Genomic DNA, 19,990 nt, shown 5'->3' with positions numbered 1-19,990 from the left:
CTATGTGCTTATGTTTATAAATCGAGCGAAGAAAATCAAGACGACGCTCGACGCTAATTTGCTAGAAGAAGCCGAACGCTTAGCAATAAAAGCCTCACAACGTGACAAGTTTGAGGAAGATATAGAAAGATTGACGAACAAAAAGTCAATATGTCGAAGCAGCAGACTAGCCAAACTTGACCCCGTGCTAGACGAATACGGCCTCCTGCAACTGAACGGCCGCTTGAAGCACGCAGCCATACCGAACGTATGCAAGTTTCCCGTCATATTAGACGGCGGTCATCGCTTCACAAGACTATTAGTGCGAAGAGAACATGAAAGAGCGCTGCACGCGAACAATGAGCGTGTGGTTAATGACCTACGGCAGCGATATTGGATATTGCGAGTCAGACCGACAGTTAAGGCCGTAGCGAAGGAATGCTCGACATGTCGTATAAAGAAGGCCACGCCCACTATGCCGAACTTCGGTGACCTACCTGCGGAGCGGACCGAGGCATTCGTGCGACCATTCACAAATTGCGGACTCGACTATTTCGGTCCAATGACGATCACAATAGGACGCCGAAGAGAGAAGCGCTGGGGGGCTCTATTTACTTGCCTTTCAACACGGGCTGTACACATAGAGTTAGTCGGCACTCTCACTACGGATTCGGCAATAATGGCGATGCGACGTATGGCAGCGCGACGTGGGTGGCCGCGAGTTATGTACTCAGACAACGCAACTAATTTCCGCGGCGCCGATACTGAGTTACGTCGAGCCATTGAAGTATGGGAAAGTGAACTTAAAGACTATGGCCTACAACAGCGAATGAACTGGAAATACATCACTCCCGGCGCACCACATCAAGGCGGCGCGTGGGAGAGACTTATTCGTTCTGTAAAGACTTCGCTTCTCGCCGTACTTTTCCAAAAAGAACCGCACGAGGAGATATTAATTACGCTGTTAGCGGAGGTTGAGCACACGATCAATGCTCGACCGCTAACACACGTGCCGGTGACACCAGAGGACCCGGAGGCACTCACTCCGAACCATTTTCTGTTGGGTGGCCCTTCCGACATGCCATTAGTAGGCGCATGTGAACATGTAACAAAAAGAACATGGAAGAAAGCTCAAGCGCTAGCGAACGAGTTTTGGCGGCGGTGGGTACGCGAGTACTTACCAACACTCAACCCACGCGGCCACCTGCGACATGATAGACAAGCGCTTAAGGTTGGCGATATTGTCATTGTTGCCGACGCTGCGCTTCCAAGAAATGTATGGCCACGAGGAAGAATTACGCAAACATTTCCCGGACCGGATGGGGAAATCAGAAGCGTCATGGTGCAATCAAGAGGGCATCAATTAAAGCGACCGGTAACAAAGGTCGTCGTCCTTCCCGTAGAAGAGGCTGCGTCCCGAGGACTTCACCGGGGGGAGGCTGTTGCGGACGGCGATTACATAGACGACGGCGTTGCCGAGCTACAGGCAACGGGGAGCGCGCCTATGTAATGCGCGCTATACCCTCTGGTGCGGACGGCAACTACAGGGACGACGGCGGCGCCGAGCGACGGGCAACGGGAGCGCGCCTATGTGATGCGCGCTATACCCAGCGAAAACGGCACCGGGCCGCGGTAGTGGGGTCGAGGGCGGGGCGTATTGTGCCCTTACGCTCAAGTTGCTCATTATACCCACTGTTAGTTTTAAGTAGGATAGAAATGTACTTAAGCTGTAAGATTTGTAAATATTGTATGGTACTACCGAATAAATCACCTTGGAAATCGCTGCGAGTTTTAATCAACAAGTGGGAACCTCTGCGCCTCACCCTATACAAGAACATACAGTCCACTGACCGGGGCTATAATTAATAGTAGTCTTTATAAAAGTCAAATCAAACTAATCTTAAAAAAAATGATTGCGGTTTTTTTAATAGCTAGAGTGATGCAAGAGGAAGGTTTTAATTAATTATGTTTAAGACAAAGCGGGCGGAAAGCTAGTTCTTTTTAAAACTCACAATAACCTCTCTTTCTAGGTACAATCAACGGTCCAAGAGATATTCGGTAGGGCTCCATCGCGCGCGGTGAATCCCGATGAAGCGGTCGCCGTCGGAGCCGCGGTGCAGGGCGGAGTCCTAGCCGGTGACGTCACGGATATCCTGCTCCTCGACGTCACCCCCCTGTCCCTGGGCATAGAGACCCTGGGGGGGGTGTTCACTAAACTGATCACGAGGAACACTACCATACCGACCAAGAAGAGCCAGGTGTTCTCTACTGGTAAGTTTAGTATGCGCTGGACCGACCAAGTGAAATCTGCTGTAGGAATTCGCGTATTAGTTCAGGATACATCGCCCATTTTTGCAAGTGACTACTATCAAGCTAATTTTCCGTTTGTAGCTTTATTTTGATGAGACGCCCAATAATTTCGTGTACGAAAGTCTCGATTGTGGTAGCTAACAGAGATAACAAGGATAAAAATTTTTGATTTGATGGTTCTCAAATATTTATTACTAACTGAATTTTTTTTTTGTTCAATCTCAAGATAATAACCTAAATTATTCGAAAAAATATTTGTCCTACAAAATCTATGGTTGGTTCAAAGAGTCCCCCTTTCCAAAGTGTATCGATAACGAGGTCATCATAAATGATTACTAACAAGCTGATTTTTTTGTTTTCACTTAGTTAATGTTTATATAATTCAACAGACATATTGTCCTACAAATTGCGTAATAAATACTTGAGAACCATCAAATCAAAAAATTTTATCCTTGTTATCTCTGTTAGCTACCACAATCGAGAGTTTCGTACACGAAATTATTCGGTGTCTCATCAAAATAAAGCTACAAACGGAAAATCAGCTTGATAGTAGTCACTTGCAAAAATGGGCGATGTATCCTGTACTATATCAGACTGCGCCAGACAGTCTAGTAACAGGAAGAGATGGCTAGAGATCGTGCGGAAAGCTGTGTCCGCCCTTACCACCGATGTGGACGTCTCAACGTGACTACTACCAGTCTGCGAAGAATGTATCGACAAAGAAGAAGAAGTTTAGCATTAAGATATTATGTAGAATTTTCTGGAGAAGTTGGTGCAGCTTTCCAAGGTGGTGTCCTAGCCTGTGACGTCGCAGACATCCTGTAAATTTATTTTTATAAGTTTTGTACATGTTTGAAAATACCACTATATCTTTTTTGGGAAACTAACCCTTCTAAAGGGGTAAACACTTCAATAAAAATACCATTATTTATGTTAATTTAATATTATAACATATTATAATAACGCATCGTCGATCACCTACCACGCTAGTGCGTGTCGGGTTTGCAGCGATGCGAGAGCGACTCGCAGAACCAGCTGGCTCAGGTCGCCGTGGCCACAGCCTTCCTAGATACTGCGATACAGTTTATTTATTAGTATTATTTATTGGTGTTAAATATTATTAGATCATTGTTAAATTTGCTTGACACCAACAACATTTACACACTACACTTATTTTATTTATTTATTTTTGGTAACTTGGAACAATTATCGCATAAAAAAGAGATAATTTATTTCATAGTTATACATGTATCATACTTGAAAGCCACATTTAACTGTTTTTTTTTCGATACATACATAGGCTACAAAACACGATTAATACCCATTAAATTATATTACTCTAAAGTGTTTTAACCGAAGCTTCTAATCTATGGAGTTATATGATTGATATATCCATTTCTAAAATTATTTCCTTTCCAGCCGCCGACGGGCAAACGCAAGTCGAGATCAAAGTGCACCAAGGCGAGCGTGAAATGGCCGCGGACAACAAGTTACTCGGGCAATTCTCGCTCGTCGGTATCCCTCCAGCACCACGTGGCGTGCCGCAGATTGAAGTGACGTTCGACATCGACGCGAACGGCATCGTGCACGTGTCCGCCCGGGACAAGGGCACTGGCAAGGAGCAGCAGAGTGAGTGTGGGACACAAATACACGGATAAAGTAACAAAAACACAATTTTACACGCTAAAAACACACTTTTACACCAAAAAAACACCGTATAATAGTCAAAAATCGCACTTATACACCCAAAAACAATTATAAAGACACAAAAACACTAAAAATGACACGGGATGGCAAATTGTAGATATTTATAACCACTAAAAACACACCGAATCACAGTTTTACACTGATGTAAAAAGACACTTAAGAGGGGGAGTGACACTAAACACACTTAAACACGTATAAAGACACTAAAGCAAAGCACACATACACTTCACCACTATATACTAATCACATAAAAGCAGTGCGACTAAGATACAATACACAGAAATCGACACAAATACAAATATACTCATTGACACACGACTCACACTAACTTGTACAGAGTATGTAATACACTCAAATACACATATATACGAATTTTCCACTTTTCTGAGCCTTTTTATTTTCCAAACTAGCTTTCCGCCAGCGGCTTCGCCCGCATAGTCAAAGAAAAACCCGCATAGTAATAAAACCTATCCCATGTCCTTCCTCAGGTCTCAACCTATCTGTGTACCAAATTTGAATTATAGAGATCCATACAGTACTTTTTGAGATTAGCTCGGACGTACATACATAAAACAAACAAAAAAAATCTAAAAAGTATATTTTTTGCTTCGGTATCTATTGTAGATCACGCCCCGAGTATTCTTTTGAAAAAAGATATTCAATGTACAGTTTTGACTTTTCTACGATTATATTATATGTATAGATTGAAATATAATCATTTCCCTCCACAGTCGTGATCCAATCGTCCGGTGGTCTATCCAAAGACGAAATCGAGAACATGGTGAAAGCAGCGGAACAATTCGCCGCCGCAGACAAGCAGAGACGTGAACGGGTCGAAGTTTCGAACCAGGCTGAGGGAGTACTGCACGATACTGAGACCAAGATGGACGAGTACAAGGAGCAGCTGCCGCAGGATGAGGTGAGATAGATAGACAGACAGACAGATATCTTAATATATACAGGGTGTCCCACTATTGGTATACTAAGCGCGAAGGGACTTGTAGTTTTGCATACACTGATCACGTAAAAAATACTTAACGTCAAAAATTTTTTGCTAAATGTTTCCTCAAAATCCATGTTTTCTTCTCTAGCTTCGCGCAGCCGGCATATACCGCTTCTTTGATGTGAGCATTTTGTCTATGAAAACAATGTTAAACGATAGTTCATGTGTTAGTGGCAAAGTTGAGCGGGTTGCTTGTTATGGATGTACTCATAGAGTTTTAAGAATTCATCTATTTGAAAAAAAATGCATCTGGAATTTTATAAAATTATTTTTTACGTACTCAGCGTATGCAAAACTATAACCTCCTTTGAGCTTAGTATACCAACAGTGGGACACCCTGTATAAATGTTTGTCCTCAATGGAATCCTAAACCACTTAACCGATTATAATAAAATTCGCACACCATGTGCAGTTCGGTCCAACTTGAGAGATAGGATAGTTTAAATCTCAAATCGTTTTAGAGAAAGCGGGCGAAGCTGCGGGCAGTAAGCTAGTATATACAGTGGTGGACGTTTAATTAGAAACACGTAACAGGATGAAGTAGTCATCAAATTTATTTACTTTTGTGTATTAACGTATTAGAGATTAAGCATTATTTCATATGTAATAGAACACCCGTTTATCTAGTTTTATAAGAAATTGCTTAATTTTAATCAAACGTTAGCTTAAATTAATAAAATTAAACAACTTTAAGTGAAGTCTGATTTCCGAGTATTTTCAGTCTGGACAACAAATTAGAAACAGCATGGTTCGAGTGTTCCAAAGTCAAAACCTGTTGAAATGCCGCCAATATTTTTTTCTTCTACAAATATTTGCACCGTTTTTTAAACATTCCATCTAAAAGTTTCTGAAAATTAATTTGCTTTGCAGTATAAATGGGTAAAAGTAAGATTTGTGACCCATCAACAAGAAAAATAATTTTAAGTTTACATTTTGACAAAAACTGGAGTTACAGGAAAATTGCAAATCATTTAGAGTGTTCGATAAAAAGATATTCAATGCTACAGTTTATTTAAAAGAGCATGGTACTTCTGATTAAGTGCCTAGAAAAGCTCGACCATGAAAAACCACTGCACGCGAGCATAGGCAAATAATTCTTTTTGCAAAAATGGATCCATTTAAAGGTTCCAATTGTATTAGAAAATATGTTTTTGCAAACGTGTTAAAATCTCATACAATCTAAGCCACGACGTTGTAAAGCCGTTGTTGTCTATAAAGATTATAACAGTCTAAAAACAACCCCATACGTGCCCATACTATAATATTTCCTCCGCCATGCTGAACTGTTTATTTATTATCTAAGGCATGGTTAACTGATAGACGCGCGTATCCTTTGCCATCAGAATTGATTAAATTAATTTTAGTTTCATCCCAAAATAAAACTTTTTCACTGGCGGACTGTCCACTAGCAATATTTCTTAGTAAATGAAAATCGTTGTTCCCTGTACTGCCTAGTAAGAAGCTGTACTTTCCTGGCGTCTCTCCCAAAAAATTTTGCCTCGACTTACTGCCTGCGAACCGATCTTATCGACACATTGCGAGGTTCGTCTTCGGAAAAAACTAATTTTATTATAGAATTTGAACTTTTAAATGGATCCATCTTTGCCAAAAGAATCATTTGCCTATCCTCGCGTGCAGTAGTTTTTCATGGTCGAGCTTTTCCTAGGCACTTGATCGGAAGTACCATGCTCTTTTAAATAAACTGTAGCATTGAATATCTTTTTATCGAACACTCTAAATGATTTGCAATTTTCCTGTAACTCCAGTTTTTGTCAAAATGTAAACTTAAAATTATTTTTCTTGTTGATGGGTCACAAATCTTACTTTTACCCATTTATACTGCAAAGCAAATTAATTTTCAGAAACTTTTAGATGGAATGTTTAAAAAACGGTACAAATATTTGTAGAAGAAAAAAATATTGGCGGCATTTCAACAGGTTTTGACTTCGGAACACTCGAATAATGCTGTTTCTAATTTGTTGTCCAGACTGAAAATACTCGGAAATCAGACTTCACTTAAAGTTGTTTAATTTTACTAATTTAAGCTAACGTTTGATTAAAATTAAGCAATTTCTTATAAAACTAGATAAACGGGTGTTCTATTACATATGAAATAATGCTTAATCTCTAATACGTTAATACAGAAAAGTAAATAAATTTGATGACTACTTCATCCTGTTACGTGTTTCTAATTAAACGTCCACCACTGTATATATATATACTAGCTTTCCACCCGCGGCATCGCCCGCGCATTCAAAGAAAAACCCGCATAGTTCCCGTTCTCGTGGGATTTCCGGGATGGAACCTATCCTATGTGTTAATCCAAGTTACCCTCTATATTATGTGTGCTAAATTTCATTGTAATCGGTTCAGTAGTATTTGCGTGAAAGAGTAACAAACACTCACACACATCATCACAAACTTTCGCATTTATAATATTAGTAGGGATTGTTATTTGTATTTACGAAAACCGCATCGTCGATCACCTACCGCGCTAGTGCGTGTCGGGTTTGCAGCGATGCGAGAGCGACTCGCAGAACCAGCTGGCTCAGGTCGCCGTGGCCACAGCCTTCCTAGATACTGCGATACAGTTTATTTATTCACACTGCACTATGTTCACACAAACTTTACCTATACTGTTTAATATTTATACTGTGACTTTTAAATCACAAATAAAAGTTGTAACTTCAATACATTTTTTTTATTTCTAAGCACTGATATTTGGCTTTTTTGCACTACATTGTTAAAATTGTATTGTTAAGGACCCAATGTACTAATAAATTAAACATTTCTATCGTTCAATGTTTTTGCCAATTATTATTACTTGATTCTATTAAAATAACGGTAAAAATAGAACCCTATTACTGCGACTTCGCTGTCCATTTGTCAGGCCATATCTCACGAACTGTTGTTAAGAAAAGAAAAGCAAAATATTCAAAAATCCGTCAGTCGTCTTTATACATAATATATTGGTGGTGACCGCACGTATTCTCTGTATGGAATTATATAGAGTTGCTGTTACATACCCTTCTTAGTTTTGTTGGACAGTTGAAATTTTCCCATCATATAGTTCATTTGATGTTATTGTCACCGCTATAACATTATAATAATTTTGCTTCTAGTGTGACAAACTGCGCGTCGAGATCGGCAAACTGCGTGAGCTCTTAGCGCAAAAGGACACCGCTGACCCTGAAGCTATCCGCACGGCGACCAGCACTCTGCAGCAAGCTAGCTTGAAGCTGTTCGAGCAGGCGTATAAGAAGGTAAGATAATACAAAAAATGTAAAAAAAAGTCGGGAAAAAATCCTTAAAAATTGAATTGATAAAATTCGAAGAACATATTAAAAAGTTGTAAAAAATAGCAAGGAAACAAAACAAAGCTATAGCACCGTGTCTACACGGTTCGAGCATGCGTATAGAAAGGTAGGATAGTGGATAAAATACAAAAAACGTGATTTTTTTTTACAAAAAAGTGAAAATTTTTAGAAAAAACTGTATTAATCTTGTAAAAAATCAGCAAATAAAACTAAGATATACACACGGCGACCAGCACGCTGTAGCAAGCTAGCTTGAAGCTGTTCGAGCAAACGTATAAGGAGGACGGATAGTGGAAAAAATACAAAATTGAGAATAGATGGTATCAATCTTGTACAAAATCAGCAAATAAAACTAAGCTATCCGACAGGCGACCAGCACGCTGTAGCAAGCTAGCTTGAGACTGTTTGAGCAGGTGTGTAAGGGAAAAGGGATTTAAAAAAAGGATTATTTTTCAGTGAAAAAACGCTATCAAAGTTGTAAAACAATTTGAATAAGAAATTATGAAAATGACAGTATTAAAGTTAAACAGGAAGTTTTTAAAATAAGCTATAAATTGTATGTAACTAAAAAAAATATTAAAAAAAATCCGTGTGCCATCGGGGACTGGGGCGGTTGCGCTATTGCATGCTATGCCTTCAAGCCACACCTCCGCCCGTCGGAGTGGGGAGCGTGAGGCTTTTTCGTTACGGAATTTCTCGATTCGGTCCCCGCGCTGAAGGCCCGCGATAGAAGCTATGCAATAGCTTAAAAGGTTATTATGAGAACTTTAATACAATAATAAAAGTAAATAATAACATTTGTATGCACATATTTGAGCCAGTGTGTAAGCCAAGTGTTCACATTGGTCAAGCAATTGTGCTATAGTAACGGAAGACAGTTATCAGCCCCACATATTCGTATATTTGGGGACGATTCATGCTTCCTACATTTATGTTTTTACATGTTTTAAAGTGAGTTAGTTTAACAGTAAAGATAATCTTAGGAAAAACTAAAGTAAAATCAACTTTGGAATTTAACATCTAAAGTGACTATGTTTATTTAGTACAAGATTTTTTGTAAAGGAAATATTCGATATTTTATTTCTATCAGCTTTCCTCTAGGGGCTTGGTTCGCGTAGTCATAGAATAACCCACATAGTTTTCGTTCCCATGGGATTTCCGGGATAAAACCTATCCAATGTCCTTCCTCAAGTCTCAAGCTGTACCAAATTTGAAGTAAATCCAAGCAGTACTTTTTGAGTTTAGCCCGGAAATACATACAGACAAACTATATTTTTGGGTTCTTCGATTTTGAATCACGCTCCAAGTATTATTTAAAAAAAATATATTCAATGTACAGTTTTTGACTTTCCTACAATTTTATTATATACTAGCTTACCTCCCGCGGCTTCGCCCGCTTTCTCTATAACCATTTGAGATTTAAACTATCCTATCTCTCAAGTTGGATCGAACTGCACATAGTGTGCGAATTTCATTATAATCGGTTATGTGGTTTAGGAGTTCATTGAAGACAAACATTGTGACACGAGATTTATATATATTAGATGTATAGACTAGCATACCGCCTGCGGCTTCGCCCGCTTTGTCTAAAACCTAATAAATTATATACTAAAACCTTCCTCTTGAATCACTATCTATTAAAAAAACCGCATCAAAATCCGTTGCGTAGTTTTAAAGATTTAAGCATACAAAGGGACATAGGGACAGAGAAAGCGACTTTGTTTTATACTATGTAGTGAAGCAGACGTTGTTCTGCACTTCTGCCTTATTGCCGCTTTTACGTTTTATCTCCATAAGAACATTCCTTGAGCCTATTATGAGAATAAGAAGCAACTAATATGAGTATTGTTTTTGAAGTAAAATTTCAAAATCGCGTCATGGCAATACCGTCACATCATGAAGTAAGGGGACGATTTTGCTAGTTACACTTCTGACACGTGTGCTCAGCACACGCTATTTTTACGTGAATACCACTCTAAAATCGAAAAAAGTTTATTGTATCGGTTTTACATCGGAAAACACGATTTAATCGATATTCTCTTTACAGATGGCCGCAGAACGCGACAACCAACAATCGAGCCAGCAACAAACCGAACAGCCAGCTGATGATAAGAAGGAAGAGAAGAAGAATTAAATAGATTTAATTTTGCACACGTTTCCGTTGCGACGAAACCGTTTTTCCGATATGACGTTATCGTTGCGATGATACCGTTGTTACGTTTCTGTTGCTATGATACAGTTATTTTTCGTAATGGCGTTTTCGTTATGACTTCTTAGTTGAAATAATACCGTTTTTCCGATGCGACGTTATAGTTATGACGTTATCGTTGCGATGATACCGTTGTAAAGTTACCGTTGCGACGAAACCGTTATTATGTTTACGTTATGGCGATACCGTTGTGACGAAACCGTTATAATGTTACGTTGCAACGTTATCGTTATAAAGTTTCCGTTACGATATTTGTGACTTCACTCGTGCAACTTGAAGGAAGGAAATCTGATATATCAAAATAGTTTTTATTTAAAAGCAGAAGCTTTTATGGTGTATGTAGATTATTAGAATATATGTATGGATTGGATTGCACAGGTATAGACAAACAGAGAAACATTTCGTTAAAATTATAATTAAACACTAGCTGTTGCCCGCAGCTTCGCCTGCGTGGAAAAGATAAATAAACATGATACAAAATTTCATGCCCTATTCTATCCCCTTGGGGGTCGAATTGATCAAAATCCTTTCTTAGGGGACGCCTACGTTATGACATCTACCTGCATGGCAAATTTCAGCCCGATACGTCCAGTGGTTTGGACTGTGCGTTGATAGATCACTATATCAGTCACCTTTGAGTTTTATATATATACTAGCGGTCCGCCCCGGCTTCGCCCGTGGTACATATTAACGTTTTCTCTACATAAGAACCATCCTCGTACTTCAAGGAATATAATAAAAAAAGAATTATCGAAATCGGTTCAGTCGTTCTCGAGTTATGGAATTACAACGAAAAGTGGCATTGATTTTTATATATTAGAAGAAGATAAATATATAAAAATGAATCGCAAAATGTGTTGGTAAGCGCATAACTCGAGAACGGCTGAACCGATTTCGATAATTCTTTTTTTATTATATTCCTTGAAGTACGAGGATGGTTCTTATGTAGAGAAAACGTAAACATGTACCACGGGCGAAGCCGGGGCGGACCGCTAGTATAAAATATAGATATTGCTTCTTTTGAGTTGCACAGTGAATGTCTTATGTATGGAAAACTTGTGATATATTTTCAATTGTATCACAGTCACTTAAAATAATAAAAATAATGTATGTTTGGATTCGAATGTGGTATCTTTTAATGTATTTTAGTTTTCCTAACTTGAGGTTTTATAAGTAGTTGGAAAAAATGGAGGTATATATGTATATGTCTCTTTCGCACATGAGTTTTTATAAAATTAATTCGATTTGGTAACGCCAATATTATTAAAATACGTATATATAGGTGGAAATTTTAAATTAATGTTTCAACTTACAGACAGACGTGTTATTTTTTTTTCTATATATACGATAAAAAACCTCTATAGTGTATTCAGTTTTTTTCGTAGCGGCATTTTCAAGTTAGTTGTATATATAGTTGTGATGCCAAAAATGCAATTTCCTTTTCTTGGCGAATAGATGTTGTTTTTTTTTCTTAATTTTTATTTATGCGCCGAGGCAATGGCTTAAATGGAACAGATAAAAAAACTTTGTGATTTTGACATGCGTACATATTTTTAAAAATTAAAAAATGACAATAGTATTTTTTTTTATAATAATAATAAATCTATTGCCCGGTTCGTTGATAATTATTTTTATTATTCTATTGTGCAAATCTCAAATTTCGCTTTCCGTAGTGATAGACAGTTTTAACGGTAGATGATGAAAAAAATTGCCTTCTTTTCCTTTGTGTAAGTTTCCAGACTCGCCGATAAAGTTCCTGATAGCCTATCTGAAGGATAAGCTAACTGGAAGATATCCAGATATCGTGGAACTGGCTATATATGAATTTGGAATAAAATTTAAGATTTTACGCGCATAAATTTCTTTTTTGTTGTTAAAATTTTAGGAAGGACTGGTATCCCCCGTAGTTAAGTTGTTGTATGTCGTATATAATAATATAATATTACTGCAATGTATGTTCATTTTGTGTGTGCGTGTGTTGCGTTTTGTGAGTGCGTCCGTGCGTATATCTGCATTTATTTTTCTTTTATATGTTTTGTTTTAAATATACCAGTGATTTTTATCCCATATCGAAATGGTGTGAAAAGATCGGTCAAGTGCGAGTCGGACTCGTGGCACTAAGGGTTCCGTACAAATTGCTAAAGAGCAACTGCACAAATAACTAATTGAATCGGTCATACATCCCAATTTGTAACCGTGCTATTTGTTGCTCATTTTTTATTATTTGTTTTAGCGGCAACAGGAATACATATTTCTGAAATTTCATCTTTTTATAAATGTTACGGAACTATAAAAAACAATTAAAAATATATTACTGGCGTTGGATTAGGTCGTTATTTTGATCACCGTGGCCTTATTCCGACACAAGGTAATAAATATTTTTCACATGTATGATGATAATGAATATGAGTACTTATTTGCGCGATATTACTCTAAATATAGTTAAAAAATTAAAAAACACGCTGCGTAAGATAAACTCATGAATCAGCCATCTGGTTTCCATAACACAAGCGAAAGCTTAGTATGGGATCAGATCGTGCCGTGTGTGAAATTGCCCGAAATATTTATTTATTATATTGTATTGTTACCGATCCTTGATAAGTGTACAAAGTTTGTATTAAATCTGTTTGAAGTGGGTCAAAGTCGAGTCTAAAGGAGTCGGTTACATACAAACATACAGGTGAAGCTAAAAAAGAGTGTGTGTACTTATGTACACGCGTTAGGAGTTATACTTCTTTGGCGTATGGAAAAAATACTAGAATATACAACTTGAACATAGTTATCAATTTTCATATCACCTAGAACTGACTTCATGCTGTTAAATTTAGGTGTCGGTGTGCGCGCGCATCGTAAAAATTCACTCTCATCATTTTTTCCATCGCGCCAAAAGAAGTATAACTTCAATAAAAGCGTGTTAATTAGATATATGCCATACAGATGCATTCACAAGACGCTCGTAATAATTGAAGTTGTTGTTTATTTTTTAGTTTATTTCTCGCGTGCGTATGATTACAATGGGTATATTTTTTACTAGCTTTTCGCCCGCGTTTTCATAGGGAAACCATAGCATAGTTCCCGTTCCCGTGGGATTTCCGGGATAAAACCTATCCTATGTGTTAATCCAAGTTACCCCCTATATGTGTGCTAAATTTCATTGTGATCGGTTCAGTAGTTTATGCGTGAAAACCATACGTACAAACCTTTCCTCTTTATAATATTAGTATAGATTATCATACAAGAAATTTTGTTATAAATATGCATGAAAATATTCAATTAATTATACAAATATCTTTTATGCATAGGACAATAATTATCTGCACACAAAAGGAGTTGGTAAACATCCTTATATTATAAATGCTTAAATCGGATAAAATGTTACTTTAAATTATATTTGTTAAAATAAATAAGTAATATAGTAGAGGTGATATGTTGTTACTAAAATATAAACATTGTAATCTGATGGTTTTTGTGAGCAAACCCGTGGGAAATTGTATGTCCGACTATTAGATTAGAGAAATATATTATTATGAAAAATAATGCCTTTCATTTTTAATGCCCTGTTGTTTCTTTTCTGAGGTGATTGAGAGATTAAAAATAAATGATTTGGATGGTGTGTGATGAGGTGATAATTTACCTTCTTAGATAAGAAGTAATTTTGAAAAAAATCAATTTTTAGTCCAAATCATTGATATAATGTTGTCATGTGAATTGTGATGTAAATTCCTGCACACATTTTTAAATAGTGTAGTAGCAGCTAGTGAGTTGATTTTATAGTCATGAGGCTGACTAAAGCTAGGTTCATAGCTTCTGGATATTATGGTCTGTCAGTTAAAATGATGAGTCTTTTAAATAAGACATAGGCTATCATCATCCTCAATTCTTATCTCATCAACTATACGGAAATTTCATACAGTGCGACATAAAAGAGATGAAATTAATTAATTTGGAACTAATTTTTCTTTCATTATCTGGCAACCCTGAATTATCAATGCAGCTGTCAAGTTGAACAAAAATTTGTTGTTTATTTGGTGAAGTTGAGATAAAATTGTTATTTTAAACAAGAAATTTACTCAAAAAAGGAGAAATCATGAAAAAGGTTAAACGTAGCGGTGTCCGTGATGCCATATATAAAGTTTTCATTCGGTGTTTCTCATAATTTCAAGCTGAAAAACGAGAAAAATATTTGGAAAACGTTTACAGACGTACAGCAGATTATACCGGTGAGATTCCATTTATTTTTGCTCAGTACTACGTAAAATAGAATATTCCATTAGAGACGAGTATTTAATGTACGTATCTATGGCGATTATTACGTTTTTGAAATTTAATTTGAGGTTATTTGTATGTAAACAAAAACTAGTTTTTATAGTGCGACCAGCACAATTTGAGTCAAGAAGTTATATCCAATCCAACCACCCTTAAATAGTATAGTGATAACTATTTTCATACAGCTATCTATGCTTATAATCTTTACTTGCTACTTACTAGAGTGGACGCAGGGATCCAAAGTGAGTCTTGGCCTCCGACATAAAAAAAAATAGTTTTAAGCTACTAAATAAATATGTTAAATGTACTATTTGATTTTATTCATCTTAATTCGTTTGTTATAGGGGTTTCTGAAAGCACAGTACGCAGGATAGTGGAGCAAGGGAGTAAAAATGAAGGAGAATATCTACAAAAAATAAATAAAAATATGTAGTTTTCAAATCACCTTGTTTTTTTTACCTGACGGACCCAGAAGGAGCGTAATGTGTTTGAGCCTTAAGTTTGAGCTGTATGTATGTATGTTTGTTTGTTCGTATGTTTGATTCTATGTGCGCCTCTGCAGTCTAAATGGCTTGACCGATTTCTATAAACTAATTCCAAATACATTTAAGTAAAATTTGACCTAGGTAGGTCATTTAAAATACTAATGTATTTTTGTCTTAAATTTACACGATGATGAATGAAACAACTTTAAATCGCGGTATTTATTACTTTTTATTTTTTGATTTTTATTCTATAGTATCAAGATTGCTTGCGTCGCAGTATCAGTGTTGCTATATGAGCGACGGTGGCGCCCTCATTTTTTGTCATCTCTTTTGTGTCGCACTGTACTTGTTTCCTTTTTCGGAACTCTTGTATAAATTAAATCAATCTAGACATGAATCATGGTGAACCGGTAATTTCTATACATAATGATATCACATTTTATTTCCCCAACTCTGGGGTCATTTAAATAAAAAATTCTAGCAACATTATTTTAAGCATGCTCAACTTAGAGCATTAAACCAACCGGAGACGACACGCGCAATTCTTTCATAGTCAAAAAGTCTGTCATTTCCTGCGGGGGGAACGAGTAAACACATTTAAATAGTGTTAACACAAACGCATTTTGAGATTACGTCGCTACAACACGCACACGACAAAATAATCAAACACCAGCATGACTATACACATACAAGTACAAACCTTGGTACAAACACACACATAGACACCGTGTCTGTATTCAACATCAATGTAAACATCGATAGTGCGAAAACGCGTCGATAATTTAAGTCGATAATAATTATAATACTAATCGATACTTTATGCTCAATGAATTTAGAATTTTAATTTTAATGATAAATTAAATATTTGTGATTTGTGACATTAAGTATTCATAACGAATAACAAGTTGAGAGGTCGTCGTGACGTCGATTTGACACTTTCAAAACAATGAATATGCGTAATAAAAATAAAGATGTAGTATAACCTCTATAGTAATTTTCTAGTTTTCAAAAATTCATATCTCAAAAACTAAAAGTTTCCGTCAATTGCAAATTTTAGATTTAGGTTCCGTAGGACAACAGCTAACCACAAAAAAATTTACGCCTCTCAACTCGACGTCCCCTATAGTTTAGCCTAATACCATTTTTTTGTGAATGTCACAACTTACATATAAAACAAGAAATAGTGAACAAAAAGACAGCTTCGTCGTTCATTTACATCATTTATTTACACATATTTACATTTATTTTAACGCAGAAACACTAGTTTAAGTGCTAGTCCGTTTAGGAGTCCATGAAACATGATTCGCATTCGGAGATCGAATCCAAACATCCCGAATCACAGCAGCTTTGAGAAATCTGAAAAAAAAATGAGAATGAAACAAACTGATAAAATTTATCATCATCAGCCATAAGACGCCCACGGCTGGATAATATTTATATCGATATTATTCTTTTACCGTCCCATCCCTAATTTTTATGCAGTGATACCAGAATAACGAATTAAAAATGCCTTTTTACGTACATGTTACGAACGTAAGTAATTGCATTATAATTAATAAAATACAAACTTAAACTTAGTATACTATAAAATATTAAAGAAAAACATGTGTTGGAGATAAACAATAAATGAATTTGCAAACGGTATTTATCATTAATTCATAAAGTTTATACAAATTATACTTCACGTTATTTATGGTTTCTTTGGCTAAATTTTATTACTCTATAATAACAAATATGAACGGTGATAAAAGTTATAATTAAATATTAAAACAGTCTACGTACTTTAAAATTTACCCAAAAGTGGATGTAGTACCATTATGTGGCAACACTTTTACATTGACAATATATTTCAGTATTTTGCAAATTTGCTGCAATATTTCACAATATTTTGATGTAAAAGTACTTACAGATGAAAAGTAACATTATCCTTAATTACATTCCACGTTTCTGACCACTTCTTACACGTAAATTCACTTCAATTTGGCATATTTCGCTCCGGTTTTTTCACGTTCACTGACATTAGCAAAATGGCGTTGGGCGCGCGTCAACTAGTTTTATATAACAGGTATGTAACGCTTACTCAAACCTTTGGCGAGCGGGGAACGCCTGCCAATGGCCACTCCGGTTGGTTTAATGCTCTAAGATGCTCAATGACAGCGCCGAACTCTAGGAAATTCTCAACATTATGGTAACAGAGTTGCCATCTAAAAACAATTTAATCTTACAGCTCACATACTTTTGCAGTTGAATTTGGTTGAAAATTATATCCTCGTGTTAAACGAAACGAATACATTCAAAACTAAAAGCTTTATTCATCAGTCAACGCTTTACATTAAAACTAAAGACAATCTTATAATAATTTTCATAAAATATTTTTACTCTTTCTCTTACATAAAACAAACTTAAGTGATACTGACTATTTTTAACGAAGAAAAGTACAAAGCTTAATGAGAGCCATCCGACACAATCACCAGCTGCTTCCCTTGCGGGTCGTCATATCTGTCATTCGCTGGACAATTATATAAACTGGTAACACCGTACGTCAATATCCCGAGGCAGAAGAATGTTACCATCAAACCGGCCAGAATTTGCGAGTTGAAATATGGCCCGCAATGGACCGCTGGACCGAAGCAGTGTGTGTCGTTGCCATCTGATGCGTTTCGGAGAATGAGATCCGTGTGGAATGGCTGTATCTGTAAATAAATTACAGTAAAAAACGCATTTTTGAATAATGTAATAACTCAGCCCCCGGAATCACAGACAAAATAAAAAAATCTATTGTGTCGTGGACCGATCGGGCCGCTGGGGGCTCAATGGGTTAAAGAGAAAAGAGAAATATATATTATGAACTCAAATACAAAAAGAAATAGTAACGCTAAGTAGGAGACAGCGGTCTAATAAATTGAACTTTAAAGTAAAAAAACACAAAGTTGACTTTACCTGATATTGAGAAATGATGACAGAGCTACCATCCCTAGTGTTGACCAAAACGAGCGGTTCTCCACAAACATAGGACCAGCGCCACGGTGCACCGACACCGAGCTTCGTGCGACCAACCTCTTCACCGTATTCGAGGAGGGCTACATTATCTGTGCAAAAACCAGTGCTTGTTACGTTGACTTTTGAAAACATAAATCACAATGCCCGATTGTATATTAAAATCATGTTCGATCTTTATGTAAAAATGTTGCATTTATGATGTTTTGTGTTACTCAATTCTGAAAATGGATTCTTAGAACTGATATTTTGCGGCTCTACTTTGCGGAGGCGCATCTTCATAGCACATATTACTCGCACCGCTACATAGCTTAGCAATGGTGGAAACAGTCACACAGTTTCATGGCATAGTTGCATAACACATCACTGGTAGAAAAGCACCCTAAAGTTTAAGCAAAATTCGTTCGGTAAGTCAAAAGATTCAATTGACTAATAAACCTACCAACAATCCATCCTTCATCTTTAAAAGAAAACGTGAACTCCAATTCGAAGTCAGTGTATGCCATTCTGGTGTTAAGATGTCTGCGCGTCCAAGTCTCTTCAGCTACGAGTGGTATTTGACTGAATGTAGAGCGGCGAGTACCCAAGGTTGAGTATACACCTACAGGATACAATATAATCTTATAGCAGTTAGCTAAACTACTATAAAACAGAAAAATTTGTATTGCTTAGTATTTGTAAAAAAAAGAGCGTGTGTGCCCACTTATCAGAAGTGAAACTTCTTTGAAATTTTACTCTCAACACTCAAAGAAGTTTCACTTAAAAAGTTCACGACAAAATTTTAAATGAGTTATTATTAAGCAGGAGAGAAGAATGCTCTGAATATATTTTGTTGCTTCTGTAATTTATAAATAAGCTACATAGAATGAATTAAAATAACAAGCACATACCAATCAAACGAAACAGTCCTCCCGTACTAGTTATGGTAACACCAGGCGCACGTTTTTCAACGGCCGGCTTTATGGACATAAAATTAATTTTATCTAGAACAATCGGATTCATTTTTCCAGTATAAAACGCCACAATGGGACCCGTAGCCATTCGCCTCATAACAAAATATACCTCGCGCATTATTAAATCATGGCGTCTTAACGCCTCAGCTCTAGTTTCATTCGAGGAGTCCATGAAATAAATGTAATAATGTTTGTAACGGTCCTTGTGTACTTGGATTTTGCTACTCGTACTACGTAAGTAAAATACGTTGTGTCTCTCATGCTGAAAAACTTGTTTTAACTGTTTGTATGGCTCTGCGACGCTAGGAAAATATTTTACTTTGCCATCAATTAAACCTTGGCGTAGGTTAAAAAATGGGGATCCGTGAGTGTCCTTTATACTTATATCTTCGACACTAAACTTTTCTTCTATGAACATTAATACTATTCTGCCATTTTTTAGCGCTTCGTGTATGATATCAAAGAAGACGATAGAGTCTACTTTATAAAAGGGATTCGGGTCTACAATAACGTGCGGTAGAACTGATTCAAAATCCAAAATGAATACTGGCACAGAATCCATAGCAGAACCATAATTTAGTAGTCCTAAACCTATAAGAAGGCTGAGCCACATTTTGCATAGGTATTATTTATTTTAACTCTATTGTATTTTGCTGCGATTTGACAACACGAGTTTTCTTCTTTTCTTTTCTGTGTCACCAAGAAACAATAGAAAGTAAATATTCAAGATTAAGAACTTATTGTATCTTATTAATTATTTTCAT

The 19,990-nt window shown here is 36.6% G+C and overlaps 2 protein-coding genes and 2 long non-coding RNA genes across 5 annotated transcripts in view; 2 read left to right on the top strand and 2 right to left on the bottom strand.

The window, feature by feature from the left end:
* Window positions 1–10,905, top strand: part of LOC123702142 (heat shock 70 kDa protein cognate 5) — a 28,697-nt gene extending 17,792 nt beyond the window's left edge. For both annotated transcript variants that reach the window (XM_045649804.1, XM_045649805.1), the window contains 5 exons: window positions 2,010–2,250; window positions 3,709–3,918; window positions 4,728–4,915; window positions 8,122–8,262; window positions 10,364–10,905. In XM_045649804.1, coding sequence (XP_045505760.1) covers window positions 2,010–2,250; window positions 3,709–3,918; window positions 4,728–4,915; window positions 8,122–8,262; window positions 10,364–10,450 — 867 coding nt within the window. In that variant the 3' untranslated portion in view covers window positions 10,451–10,905. The remainder of the gene's footprint in view (window positions 1–2,009; window positions 2,251–3,708; window positions 3,919–4,727; window positions 4,916–8,121; window positions 8,263–10,363) is intronic.
* A 3,615-nt stretch (window positions 10,906–14,520) lies between these two features.
* LOC123702319 lies at window positions 14,521–15,232 on the top strand. The gene is made up of 2 exons (XR_006752852.1): window positions 14,521–14,745; window positions 15,136–15,232. It is a non-coding gene; the product is annotated as an uncharacterized LOC123702319 (long non-coding RNA).
* A 1,244-nt stretch (window positions 15,233–16,476) lies between these two features.
* LOC123702147 lies at window positions 16,477–17,424 on the bottom strand. Its single transcript, XR_006752815.1, has 2 exons — window positions 17,184–17,424; window positions 16,477–16,632 (listed from the first exon to the last, which is right to left on the bottom strand). It is a non-coding gene; the product is annotated as an uncharacterized LOC123702147 (long non-coding RNA).
* Window positions 17,425–17,690: 266 nt separating this feature from the next.
* On the bottom strand, window positions 17,691–19,839 carry LOC123702560. Its single transcript, XM_045650336.1, has 4 exons — window positions 19,164–19,839; window positions 18,716–18,874; window positions 18,217–18,365; window positions 17,691–17,969 (listed from the first exon to the last, which is right to left on the bottom strand). The coding sequence occupies exons 1-4, from the start codon at window positions 19,837–19,839 to the stop codon at window positions 17,721–17,723; spliced, it is 1,233 nt and encodes a 410-aa protein (XP_045506292.1). The 3' UTR covers window positions 17,691–17,720.
* Between the last annotated feature and the right edge of the window lie 151 nt (window positions 19,840–19,990).

The sequence above is a fragment of the Colias croceus genome, chromosome 23 (assembly GCF_905220415.1).
Source record: "Colias croceus chromosome 23, ilColCroc2.1".
Classification (NCBI taxonomy): domain Eukaryota; kingdom Metazoa; phylum Arthropoda; class Insecta; order Lepidoptera; family Pieridae; genus Colias; species Colias croceus.
This window is presented reverse-complemented; position numbering and strand designations above follow the sequence as displayed.